Genomic DNA, 12,849 nt, shown 5'->3' with positions numbered 1-12,849 from the left:
TAGAACCTCTTTCAGGGCCGGTTTGGTGATGGTTGCCTCCTTTAACTGTTGTTGATCCCTCCATCTAGTTTGAATGAAAGTCTAGCAAGATATATTATCCTTGGTTGAAACCCTTTTTCATTCAGGGCTCGATAGATATCTTGCCATTCTCTTCTGGCTTTTAGAGTTTGAGTGGAGAAGTCTGCAGATAATCTTATGGATTTTCCCTTGTATGTGACTTTTTGTTTCTCTCTTGCAGCCTTTAGGATCCTTTCTTTATCCTTACTTCTTCTCATTGTGACTATGATGTGTCTTGGTGTCTTCAGATTTGGGTTGATTCTGTTTGGTACTCTCTGGGCCTCTTGAATCTTGATGTCCTTTCTGTTATTCAGGTCTGGGAAGTTTTCTTTTATTATTTCCTCTAGAATGTTTGCTTCCCCTTCCTCTCTTTCTTCCTCTGGCAGGCCAATTATGCGAATGTTACTTTTTTTGAGATCATCCCATATGTCTCTGTTGTTGTTTTCAGTATCTGTCAATCTCTTTTTAAGCTCTTTCACTTCTTTCTTAGTTTACTCTAGCTCATCCTCTGTCTAGCTAATTCTGTTTTCTGCTTCTGTTAGTCTGCTTTCCCTTGCCTCAGCTTCTTTCTTCATTATAGCTATTTCAGCTTTCAGTTCTCTAATTGCCTCAAGATAATCAGTATTTTCCTTGGGGGTCTCAACTGTTATTTCCCTAATACTGCCATTCCTTTCCTCCAATGTTGTTTTCATTTCTGTGATTAATAAGTTTATTATTGCTTGCATACTTTTCTTATCTATGGTTACTTCTGGCTGATTTGTAGTTTCTTCTGGGCTCTTGTCTTCATTCATTGGAGTAGCAGTTTTATTTGTTTTTGATCTACCCATTTTTTTGATTTATGTGTTTCTTTTTTTTATGCTCTGTTGTTCCTCAGTTGTTGTGTCTTGAGCACAAGCAACACTGCACTAAATACCTTTATGATAATTGCACTCACCAACCTCAGGAATTAAAATAGCAACTGAAACAAGTATTGAAGCAGTTTAATCACTACCAGTTAGCCAAACAATTTCTCCAGCCCATGAAAAAATAGTAACCAAATCCCAGTGAATAAGAAAGAGAAAAGAAAGAAGCGATAGCAAGAATAGACAGTTATGCGAATCTACTATCCACTGTATATTCTAGGGGTAACAAGAGGGGAAAAGGAAGTAGAGCAGAGATACACACATAGAGAGTCCACTCTGAGTCAGATTTCTTCCCCAAAATAATTCACAAATTCAGAAAGGCAAAGAAAAAGGAAGGAAGAAGTGTATGACAAGATAAAAAAAAAAAAAGAAAAAAGAAACAAGAGAGAGAAAAGAGGAAAGATAAGAAAAAGAGCTGTAATTAAAGAGCAGTGAAAGGAAAGTTTTTTTATTACTTTATTTTTCATTTAATTTAATTTAATTTTTTTAATTAGCTAGGAGGAGGAGGGAGAGGAGAGCCTGTAGAGGAGGTAGGAGTAAGTTCCTCCCACAATAGATAAGATGCCCACTACCCTGGGGACCAGCTCCTAGCAGGCTCCCCTGCTGAGCCTCTTTCTTTACCAAGATTCCTGTCCCACCAGGGAGTATCATTCATTCTAAGTCTAAAAGGCCAGAGGTTTCAGAAGGGTATAGACTTAGAATGAATGATACTCCCTGGTGGGACAGGAATCTTGGTAAAGAAAGAGGCTCAGCAGGGGAGCCTGCTAGGAGCTGGTCCCCAGGGACTGGTTATGGAGGGTAAGGGGAAGAAGGTGTGCTTAATAATTAGCAGGGGAGCCTGCTAGGAGCTGGTCCCCAGGGACTGGTTATGGAGGGTAAGGGGAAGAAGGTGTGCTTAATAATTTAAAAGAAAGAAAAAATTTTCCCCTTTTTTTCTACTCTTTTTTTTTAACCCAAATTAAGTTATAGTCATCTCTTTGGTGTCACTGCTAGGACCCCTTATTGACTGGCCTACTAAAGGCAGAAAATCCTACCATTTCTAGAAGATGTGGTCAGAACTCAAGCCACTAGCAGATTCTCAGTTCACCATCTTCCCTCACTTAGGTTTTTTCTTTTCAAATAAAAAGAGAGCTTCCCTAAGATGAGGTTCAAAACCTGACTTTTATGTGGAGTTAAAATTTTCTATTTCAGACGGTACTGTGGCTGACTAGGTTAGTATTATTGCTTGTGCCCTGCCACTTTTTCCTGGACTAAAAGCAAAGAATCATAGATGGAACATAGTTAAAATATAGGCTCCTGTTTGATAAAATGAGTAGTCAGTGTGCCAGCATGAGACTTTTCTGTGTGAGAAATTGCTTTTATTGTTTTAGAAGTTTTATTTATGTACCATTCACATGTCAAGATTTTTAATTGCATATGTAAATTTTAAAATGGACAAAATATGGCTACAAGTCTAACTCAATAGAATAGAAATGTGTTCTGAAGAGCATATTTCAAGCAACTTGAAGTCTCAATCATCTACACATCCTGTCTGTCTCCAAAAACCTCAAGAATGCTACACTGCTTCTTCTAAGTATTTTTGTTTTGAGGTTACATCTGTGTTCACATGAAATCTACATCTGGGATTATATGCTTATACTTTACAAGGTATTGAAAGCAAGTTAATCTTAAACCCATTGTAAAAATCCCATTATTACTTTCTTCCCTCTACACTTAAATTTTTGGTACCTGCTGCTCCCAAGTGGGAATTATTTTCATTTTATGAAAGTATCTGTAGTATATATAAATTTTTGTAAGATCAGTTTAATGAGATGAATTTCATTAACTTCTGTCTGTCTGTCAGTCTGAAAAGCCATGCTTCTTCAAATGCGAGTGCACCTCTAGCTGGGTACAGTATTATTGGTTGGAAATCCTTCCCATTCAAATACTAAACTACTTAACATGCATTCCAATGAAGGGTCCTTCTTATAGATGCACACCTATTCTCCTTTCTAATTTCCTACAATGTGGATATGAGGTATTTACTAGACTATTATTTAAGATATCCTGAAGATTTCTAAATAAGTGGGGAGAGCTGTTATATGAAGTGTTTAAACAAAATGTCTGTTAGGGACCTTGAAAGAGTTTTATTTTACTTGTCACAAATATTTTCATTTGTAATTACATCTTCCAAAGTACTAAACATTGCTTAATTTGAGGGTTCTGATTACCTTAAATTGCAGTCATTAAAATCATTTCAGCACTGTAATTGAATATTCTCATATATAATTCACTGTACTTTAAAATTAACACTGAGCTCATGATATTGGTTTTGAATGTAGTACTAAAACTAGTTCATTTAATTTCTTTTTTTTTTATAAATAATCTTTTAAAGAACATCTATTTTGGATAGGACAGGGAAATTGAGGGAAGGGAGATAGGAAGAGAGGGAAGAAAAAAAAATTACTTGTAGCATTATTGATTGTGAAATGTGCCCCCTACAGGTGGGGACCAGGGACTTGAACCCAGGTCCTTATACATGGTAATCTGTGTACTCAACCGAGTGCACACATTACCACCCATCTCCAATAATAATAAATCTTAAAGCAGTCTAGGAGGTGGAACAGTGGATAAAATATTGGACTCTCAAGCATGAGGTCTGGAGTTTGATCCCTCGCAGTGCATGTACCAGAGCTGTGCCTGGTTCTCTTTCTCTCCTATCTCTTTTTTTTTATATAATTTATAATTTATTTCTTTATTGGGGAATTAATGTTTTACATTCAACAGTAAATACAATAGTTTGTACATGCATAACATTCCCCAGATTCCCATTTAACAATACAACCCCCACCAGGTCATTCATCATCTTTCATGGACCTGTATTCTCCCCACCCACCCACCCACCCCAGAGTCTTTTACTTTGGTGTAATACTCCAATTCATTTAATTTCTAGGGGAAAAATTCAGTTATACCTTAATTAGACTGTTTCTGAGTTTCTTAAACATGTAGTGAAAGAACATAGAAGATGACTTATTTTAAAACTCTATTTGTGATTCGCGGTGACTTACAAGATTGTAGGATTACAGGGTGTAGTTCTACATTGTGCCCACCATCAACGTTCTGTGGCCCCACCTTCCCAAAGACATAACTAGCCTGTCACTTGACAATGAAAAGAAGTTAGGAGTGTTCAAACATATGCACCAGTAAGAAATTCATAGCTGACACATGGTATGTGATTGCTTAGTAAATATCTCTTTATGGAAGGCATATGGCTTCAATTCTCACTTAATGTTGATGACTCCCAAGCCAATATTTCAGTTTGGAGCTATCAGAGTCTGACCCACATTTCCAGATCTTGGATGAGTTCCTCTGTCTAAGCCAGTGGTTCTCACGTTTTACTAAAACATTCTTCTGATGTCTCTAATAATAGTCCAATAAATACCTCAATATGTCCATATCCTTCATCAGTTTCTTATCTGGCAGATGTAGGTGGAATCCCAAATTTTAATCAGGCACCCTAGGAGATTTCTTTTTTTATTATTAAAAGTTTTCTTAAATTATTCTTGGGAGGGGATCAAGACAGAAGTTGAGAAAGGATGGAGAGATAAGGAGAGAGAAAGAGAGACACCTGTAGCCCTGCTTCACTACTTGTGAAGCTTCCCTCCTGTAGGTTGGGCCAGGGGCTTGAACCAGGGTCCTCTTGCACTGTAATGTGTGTACTCAGCCAGGCAGACTACCACCTGGCCCCCAAATTTTTCCACCGAAGACATTTCTTTCAATATTTTAGTTATTTATGAAAGAAAGACACACAGAGAGAGAGAGAGAAACCAGAATATCACTCATCTCTGGCTTATGGTGGTGCTAAGGATAGAACCTGGGACCTAACTTAGGTATGAGAGGTTTTTGTGCATAACCATTATGCTGTCTCCCCACCACCATCACCCCAGTAGATTTCTATGTATGTGGAAACATTTCAAACTTCAAATACTAGAGGTATTTGATCACTCAAAGCTTCTTGCTGAAACAGTAGACTTACACAAGTCCCCGAGTAAGTCTTCAAAGTGAAGATGAGAGTGTGGCTAAACAGATAGGGTATAGGACTAACAAACAGGAGAATCATGGGTTTGATTCCTGGTACCACATGCCAAAGCAGAGTAGTATTTTTCTTTCTCTTGCTCATATAATATATTTTAATCTTAAAATAGCCACTGTTCTAAAGCATTAGTTAAAAAAAAAAAAAAAAAAAACAGGTCACCTTATTGTGAAGGTGTTGATTTATAAGATTGTTGTCAAATGTGTACAATTTCACATCTCCCGATGATAGGTCTAAGCACACCACACCTTTCATCAGCTTCTCAATTCCTCATTATAGGACACTGGGTCCCCATCCCATTTTTCAATGTTTTCCACATCTTTCTTTGAAAGTCTTTTGGTTTGCTGCAATAGACAACAATTCCTTCAAGTTCCATCCAAGTAGTAGCTAAAGAGAAGACTTCATGGGGCCAGGTGATAGCACACCTGGTTGAGCGCACATGTTACAATGCACAAGGATCCAGGTTTGAGTCCCCAGTCCCCACTTGCAAGGGGAAAGCTTCATGAGTGGTGAGGCAGTGCATCAGGTGTCTCTCTGTCTCTCTTCCTCTTTATCCTCTCCTTTCCTCTGGGTCTCTGGCTGTCTCTATCTAATAAATAAATAAAGATAATTTTAAAAATAATAAATAAATAAATAAATAAATATAATTTTAAAAAAATTTTACTGCTGCGTAGCTGTGTGTGTATGCTTCCTTAACCTCTCATCTGTCCTTGGACATTAGAATTACTTCCAAATTGGAGTTATTACAAATAGCACTGCCATGACCATGATGTGAAGAACTAGATCTATTTGGAAGTGTGTATAGATAATTATGAGAAGAATAACTAGATCATATGGTAGGTTCAATTTTTTAGATTTAAGGAATCTCTACAGTCACTGGCTAAAAACTTATGGAGTGTATATTCCATAGACTACTACTCTGAAGTCAAAATAGATGATATTGTGTCTGGTTAAGCACACACACTATAGTGCACAAGGACCAAGGTTCAAGCCCATGGTCCCTGCCTGTAGGGGAGAAAGTTTCAGGAGTGGTGAAGCAGGCCTACAGGTGTCTCTCTGGGTCTTAACCTAATATTAATCACAAAAAAAAATTTTAAAGAATTAAAACTGTTCAAAAGAAAAATAGAAGCAAGTATACTTCAGAATAAAAAATGAAAATAAATAAGATTTAAAACTGGCCTCTGTAGAACACCATGCTTAAGAGTTTGTATGGTACAGTTGGGCCTGCTGCCAGGTTAGAACTCTTGAATTTTTTGGCTTGAGGGGCTATGCCAAAGCTTCACTAGAATGCCTGTGAGCTGTCATGTGTAAAAGTGGGGTGACAATTAAGAGTAGCACTTCAGGCCAACAAGAGAGCGCACTTAGTGCAATTGCTTTGTCATATACACAGCTTAGATGTGAGCCCAGCCCCCTAACCACACTGAAGATATATTGGTGCTGTGGCATCTTTCTCTCTGTCTCTGTTTCTGCCTTGCTATCTGAAAAACTCAGCATGGAGTAATGAAGTCCCAGTGGCAACAACAACAACAAAGAATGGCCCCTGCCTGGGTACTGGTTTGAATTAAGAGGTGCCCAGTTTGCCCCAGGGCTCTCATGAGATGTCAGAGTGGAATTCATCAGAGAACATACCCACGCATGTGGGTGTTCCAAGTGGAAAATGCCACAGGCTTCAGAGAAGGGAATGGTCACTGTGCCTGCTCTAAAAGGAGGGAAAAAAATAATGATTCAGGGTGTCTTGAACTCTAAACATTCTGCTTGTTACTATATGTCAAAGTCTGAGCATTAGGTCTAATTACTCAAAACACATCTTAGGGCTTGGTATTTATTTTTTTTTCCTAGAAATGTATAGGGAACAGACTACTTATTTCTCAGGGCTCGTTATCTGCTCCTCTGTTTTGCAATGTGTCTGACATCTCCCACAGTCTCAAAAGAATTCTCCATGATACTAGTTCCCAAGGCCAAAACTGTTCCTGACATATTCCTGTTACAGCATATTTTAGGACCTCATGTCTAGGGAGTTAACACACAGTAACTCCTACCTCCCAAGAATGAACTGTTTGACACATTGCATCCTCTCTGAGGAGAGTTTGAGGGAGAACTTGGTCATGTGTAGAGTTCTATGAAGGATGTTCCCCAGTGTTACTGCCCTGGTGTGATCATTACCTTACACAGTATCAACTAAGCAACCTTCTCTAGTTTAACTGCATAATGTGTGTGGGCAGCTCTATCAAAGAAGACTTGTCATTTGTTGTTCTTGGAAACAGTATAAAGATAAGGTCATCAGATGCATGTTGCTTTGCTCACCCCCTTGGCCAGTCATGTTTTCCTTGTTTGTTTTCCTTTTCCTTTCATCCCTTTCCCTTACTTCCTTTTCTAGTCTATCTTTCCTTCCTTCCTTCCTTTGCTAGATGGAAAATCTTTCTGCTAGAAAAATAAAAAATATGACTTAATTACAATATTTGAGACTTCAAAAGTGTATATAGCATACTATGAAGAAGACTCTAAAAACCAGTACCCCCTTTCCCCATCACTCACTTTGGTAATAAAGATCTTTTCGGGTCACTAATAACCAGCAATGTAGCAAGTGGATATCCTGCCTAAGTTCCAAACCTGGCTCTTCTACTTAATCAGTTGTGGCGCTCAGAGCACGTTACCTTAAGTTCTCTGCATTCCAGTTTCTTTTAAAATGATGGTAGTAGTTGTACTTCATGCCAAGAATTGCTATGCAGTTACCTGTCAAACTCAAGCGAAAATTATACTAAAGACATCGGCCTCTTGGAACATACCTAACACAGACTTCCTAGCTTCTTTCCACCCTAAGATCCTTATTCTCATCTGGCTCTATTTCTCCCATTTGGTTCTTGTTTATTAATCATATTGTTCTGCTTTTTATCTTACTGCCTTTCAGATGCTACTATGGGTCCATCCTAACCTCTGTGGGCAGATGACCACACTGATGTGTCCTGAAACCTCACCACTCCAGGGCCCTACCCTACTAGGGAAAGATAGAAACAGGCTGGGATAAACCTGCCAATGTCCATATTCAGCAGAGAAGCAATTTCTGTCAAACCTTCCACCTTCCGCTCCCTGAAAAGAATTTTGGCCCATACTCTCAGAGCGGAAGAAATGTTAGGGAAAGGTGACCAGAGATCTCTGAACTCCAATTCCATCAAGACCCAGAGAGAGATGAGGAAAAAAATAATGAGATTCTGAAGTAACAGGGGTGCAGGGGTGGGTGTGACTTAGGAAGAGAAGGCAGTACTATAGGAAAAAAAAATGGCTTGGCCATTTCATATATAGATAGATAGACAGACAGACAGACAGACAGATAGATAGTTATAGAAATAATAGTCAACCCATATCTGTAGCCTTGGGAGAACTACTGCAGTTTCCAATGAAGGGGGTAGGGATACAGAACTCTGGTAATGGGAACAATGTGGAATTACATCCCTGTTATCTCATAATTCTGTAAATCAGTATTAAATCACTTAAAAATTTATATGAAAAAGAATTGCTATGCAGATTAAATGACTAAGACACATAAAATGTTTAGAAAAACACCTGGCACATAATCAACTGAGCAATGTTGACTGAATGGATTATTTTATGTAAATCTGAGCAAAGGGGAAATATGTACAAATGACTTCATTTTAAAAAACAGAACACCAATTCAAATATTTCTCTAGAATCTTTAAGTTTCCTTACCAAACCAAACTAAAATTTTACATTGGCTATTCTTTTTAATGATAAAATAATATTCTACTTTTAAGAAGAATTTTTAAGGAAGATATTTAGCATTTATTCTAATCTTGTCTTCACACATATATATTATATATAATATATATATTCAAACAAAATTAAGATATATGTGGGTCTTATTTTTTTCCAGAGCACTGCTCTGGCTTATGGTGGTGGTGCTAGGGATTGAACCTGGGATCTTGGACCCTCAGACATGAAAGTCATTTTTGTATAACTGCTATACTGTCTCCCCAGCTCCCAAGATATATGTGGAATTTAAAGAATAAAATTTAAAGTAAAATGATACTTGTGAACTTGCTGCCCAGTTTATCAGGACCAGGCTTGAACCTAGGCCACTTATATGACAAAGCTAGCATACTAATCTGGTGACTATCTTGCCTGCATTCTCACCCAGTTTCATAGGACTTTATATATATTTCCCTCCTCCAAGATTGTTGCTGGGGCTTGACGCCTACACTACAAATCCACTGCTCCTGGCAGTCATTTTTTTTTCTCTGTTGTTGTTGCTGTTGTTGGATAGGACAAAGAGAAATGGAGAGAGGAGGGGAAGACAGAGAGGGGGAGAGAAAGATAGACACCTGCAGACCTGCCTCACTGCTTGTGAAGTAACCCCACCTGCAGGTGGGGAGCTGGGGGTTTGAACCGGGATCCCTGAACAGGTCCTTGTGCTTCACACTATGTGCACTTAACCCGGTGTGCTACCACCTGCCCCCCACCTATACCTTGTAATCTACTTTGTACCCTATTCCAGTAACCTTTCTCTTTCAAAAATAGTTATCTAATACTTTTCATGATAGTCACCTTCACAGTTTGTTACATATAATGTATTGTTAAATCTCAAATCTTTAGATTTGCCTGTTTATTCAAAAAACACGACTACATTAGCATCAGCTTGATTATCAGCATATTTGGATTCATTTGTAGCATCTTATGTTGTTTTTTACTTGCTCCACTTTTTTTAAGTTTCACTTTGAAGAGGTCCTCCTTTTCTTTTCATTTTATTCCTTCCCTCAGATCCATGATTTCTCTTTCTGGAGATTGAAGAATTTAAATATTCTATAAAATTGTGACGTGTGTGTGTTTAACAAAATGTAAAGTTGATCAATATCTCCCCCCCTTCCCATTGGCACAAGTACCTTGAGGCACGCCTGGAATTAAATAATTCCACACCAAAAAACTCTTCACATCAAAGTTGGTAGCTAAAGCTTTTGATGTCTGATTTGTCTAGTTCTATCTTTTTTTTTTTTTTTTGGTTCAGTGTTATGGAATCTTTAGGATATATCCCTAGGAGAAAAATTACTGGGTCGTATGGAAGGTCCCCTTTTTCTTCTTCTTTTTTTAATATTTATTTATTCTCTTTTGTTGCCCTAGTTGTAGTTATTGTTGTTGTTGTTGTATAGGACAAAGAAATGGAGAGAGGAGGGGAAGACAAAAAGGGGGAGAGAAAGATAGACACCTACAGACCTGCTTCACCGCTTGTGAAGCAATCCCCCTGCAGGTGGGGAGCCGGGGCTCAAAGTGGGATCCTTGCGCTGGTCCTTGTGCTTTGCGTCACATGCACTTATCCCGTTGCGCTACCACCTGACTTCCTGGTTTTTTTAGTTCTTTCTTGACAACAACCATGCCCTGGGAATACCAGAGAGGACAAAGGTGTTAATATTATAGGAACTACAGAATACTGGAGTTGGGTAGAGTGTTTGAGATTACCTAAACTATTAATTCTTAAACTTTTTAACTAAGTCCTATAGTGAGAAATATTTTACTTCATGCATATGTCAACATACACAAAGATACAGTAGGTAAAATGGAAACAAAATGTTCACAAAACAGGATTTCCCTTAGCTATTCAGTTTCATTCTATTCATTTGCTAAAATAAAGACAAGGAAAAAAAAAAAAGACTGTCCAAAACCATTAAACTGCACCAAAAATAATAGCCTAAATCTAAAACAGACTGCTAAGCAGATGATCTATGAATAAATATGTCAAAATGAATTTAATATTTACTAAACATCAATATGAATTTATACTGAGTAACACTTTTGACCAGATGATTTAGTGAAAAGACTAGAATTCCATAGATGCAAAGTGGTTTATTTTTCAGGAAGTATTTAGAAAGTCTGATTAAGAGAATGGCAGAGGGCAGCGTTAAGTACTGAAGGCCTCCCCACATATGTCACTGGAATTAGGCCTGGGTTTTTGGAGGAATAATTGTAGACAATGACCACAGCAGCCTCCTACTGGGATCTGGAAAACTAACTGAAGTGGAGCTAACTGTGGTGCTTAATAAGCAGGAGGTGAAGGTAAGCCCCTAATTAGGAGACCTGGGCAAGCATATAGGCAGGTGCAGTAGTATGTAGATAATGATCAAGGAAGCCATCAACAATTTGCCCCCTAACAAGCCCAGATATCACATGCTCAGATGAAAGGTGGAAGTTGGCTTTTTATTTGTCAAAACAGATCCTGGGAGTCCAGCGGTAGCACAGCAGGTTAAGTGCAGGTGGTGCAAAGCACAAGGGCCAGCATGAGGCTCCCAGTTTGAGCCCCAGGCTCCCTACTTGCGGGGGGTTGCTTCACAAGCGGTGAGGCAGGTCTGCAGATGTCTATCTTTCTCTCCTTCTCTCTGTCTTCCCCTCCTCTCTCCATTTCTCTCTGTCCTATCCAACAACAACAACAACAATAACTACAACAATAAAACAAGGGCAATAGAAGGGAATAAATAAATATGTTTTTTAAAAAAGCTTGTAAAAAAAAAAAACCAGATCTTTAAGCTCCTCAGATGCCACTAACAAGAGGAAAGGTAGAAGAAAACTAAATAAATAAGCAGCCGGAGTCTGAGTACCTTCTTTGTTTTTTTTTCCAGGAGCCTTTGTCGTGTGCTGGACCCCTGGCCTGGTGGTGCTGCTGCTGGATGGACTGAACTGCAAGCAGTGCGGCGTGCAGCACGTGAAACGGTGGTTCCTGCTGCTGGCGCTGTTCAATTCTGTCATGAACCCCATCATCTATTCCTACAAGGATGAGGACATGTACAGCACGATGAAGAAGATGGTTTGCTGCTTCTCTCAGGAGAAGAACCCAGAGAGGCGCTCCTCCGGCATCCCCTCCACAGTCCTTAGCAGGAGCGACACTGGCAGCCAGTATATGGAGGATAGTATCTCCCAAGGCGTGAGCTGTAACAAGAGCCCGAATGGTTCCTGAACTGTGGCGTCCCTTCTAGCCTGCTCTGAAAGAAAGAAAGGAAGAAAGGAAGGAAGAGAAAAAAAGAGCTTTTAAGAATGGTTACCTGCCTCTAACAAAGCCCACATACAGTGTTACTTGACATCTGAATTCGTCAATGCTAGATTTTTGTTTTTAAGTTTTACATGATTTAAAAGTGTATGCAGTGAAGGGAATACATCGCAATGCGTTTAAAGAGAATGAGCAGGACAGGAGATTCCTGCTTTACAAGGATGTTAAAGTCCTGAGGCCAAACAGAATAAATAACAATGTTACTTGAGCCACTTTATGTAGCTGCTTGGAAAGCCTGTGTTGTTCTTTCTACGTTCATTTAATTTTTTTTTTTTGCTAGATGCTTCAGCAATGATATTTTTGTACTCAAAGAAGCCATGGCCAGTAGTTAGGTGGAATCTCAGAATAACAGATCCATGAGGACTGCAAATGAAACTAGATGTTTGACAGAGACAGCATTCTGAGGAAAAGAATTTAAAGTAAGGTAAACATCAAAAACTTACTCTGAACCACAAAATAAGAGAGAGAGAGTTCCTTGTGTGCCTGTGTCTGCATATGTACATTTCCATTTTGCTTTTAAAGACACCAGTAACAGTGATGGTGAAATAAATTGCTATTCCAGGACTCAAACTGTATATATAGTCTCTGTGCGTGTACACACACAAACACATACACATACACACACACACACACACACACACACGAGATGATTAAAAAAAAAAAAGATATTAGTGAAGTAAAAAATCTGGTGAAAGTACACTAACTTCCTTCCATATGGGGTAATATATGAACTTCACTCAAGTCTTCATTTTTAGTTACCTCCATATTACGGG

At 38.6% G+C, this 12,849-nt stretch overlaps 1 protein-coding gene across 2 annotated transcripts in view; it reads left to right on the top strand.

Moving 5' to 3' along the window:
• Positions 1–12,031, top strand: part of LPAR3 (lysophosphatidic acid receptor 3) — a 99,448-nt gene extending 87,417 nt beyond the window's left edge. For both annotated transcript variants that reach the window (XM_060202267.1, XM_060202268.1), the window contains exon 3: positions 11,652–12,031. In XM_060202267.1, the coding sequence (XP_060058250.1) occupies positions 11,652–11,986 (335 nt within the window). In that variant the 3' untranslated portion in view covers positions 11,987–12,031. The remainder of the gene's footprint in view (positions 1–11,651) is intronic.
• Positions 12,032–12,849: the final 818 nt, after the last annotated feature.

The sequence above is a fragment of the Erinaceus europaeus genome, chromosome 11, assembly GCF_950295315.1.
Source record: "Erinaceus europaeus chromosome 11, mEriEur2.1, whole genome shotgun sequence".
In the NCBI taxonomy this organism is placed as follows: Eukaryota; Metazoa; Chordata; class Mammalia; order Eulipotyphla; family Erinaceidae; genus Erinaceus; species Erinaceus europaeus.
Note: the sequence above shows the minus strand (reverse complement) of the source record. Positions and strands in the feature narration are given on the sequence as shown.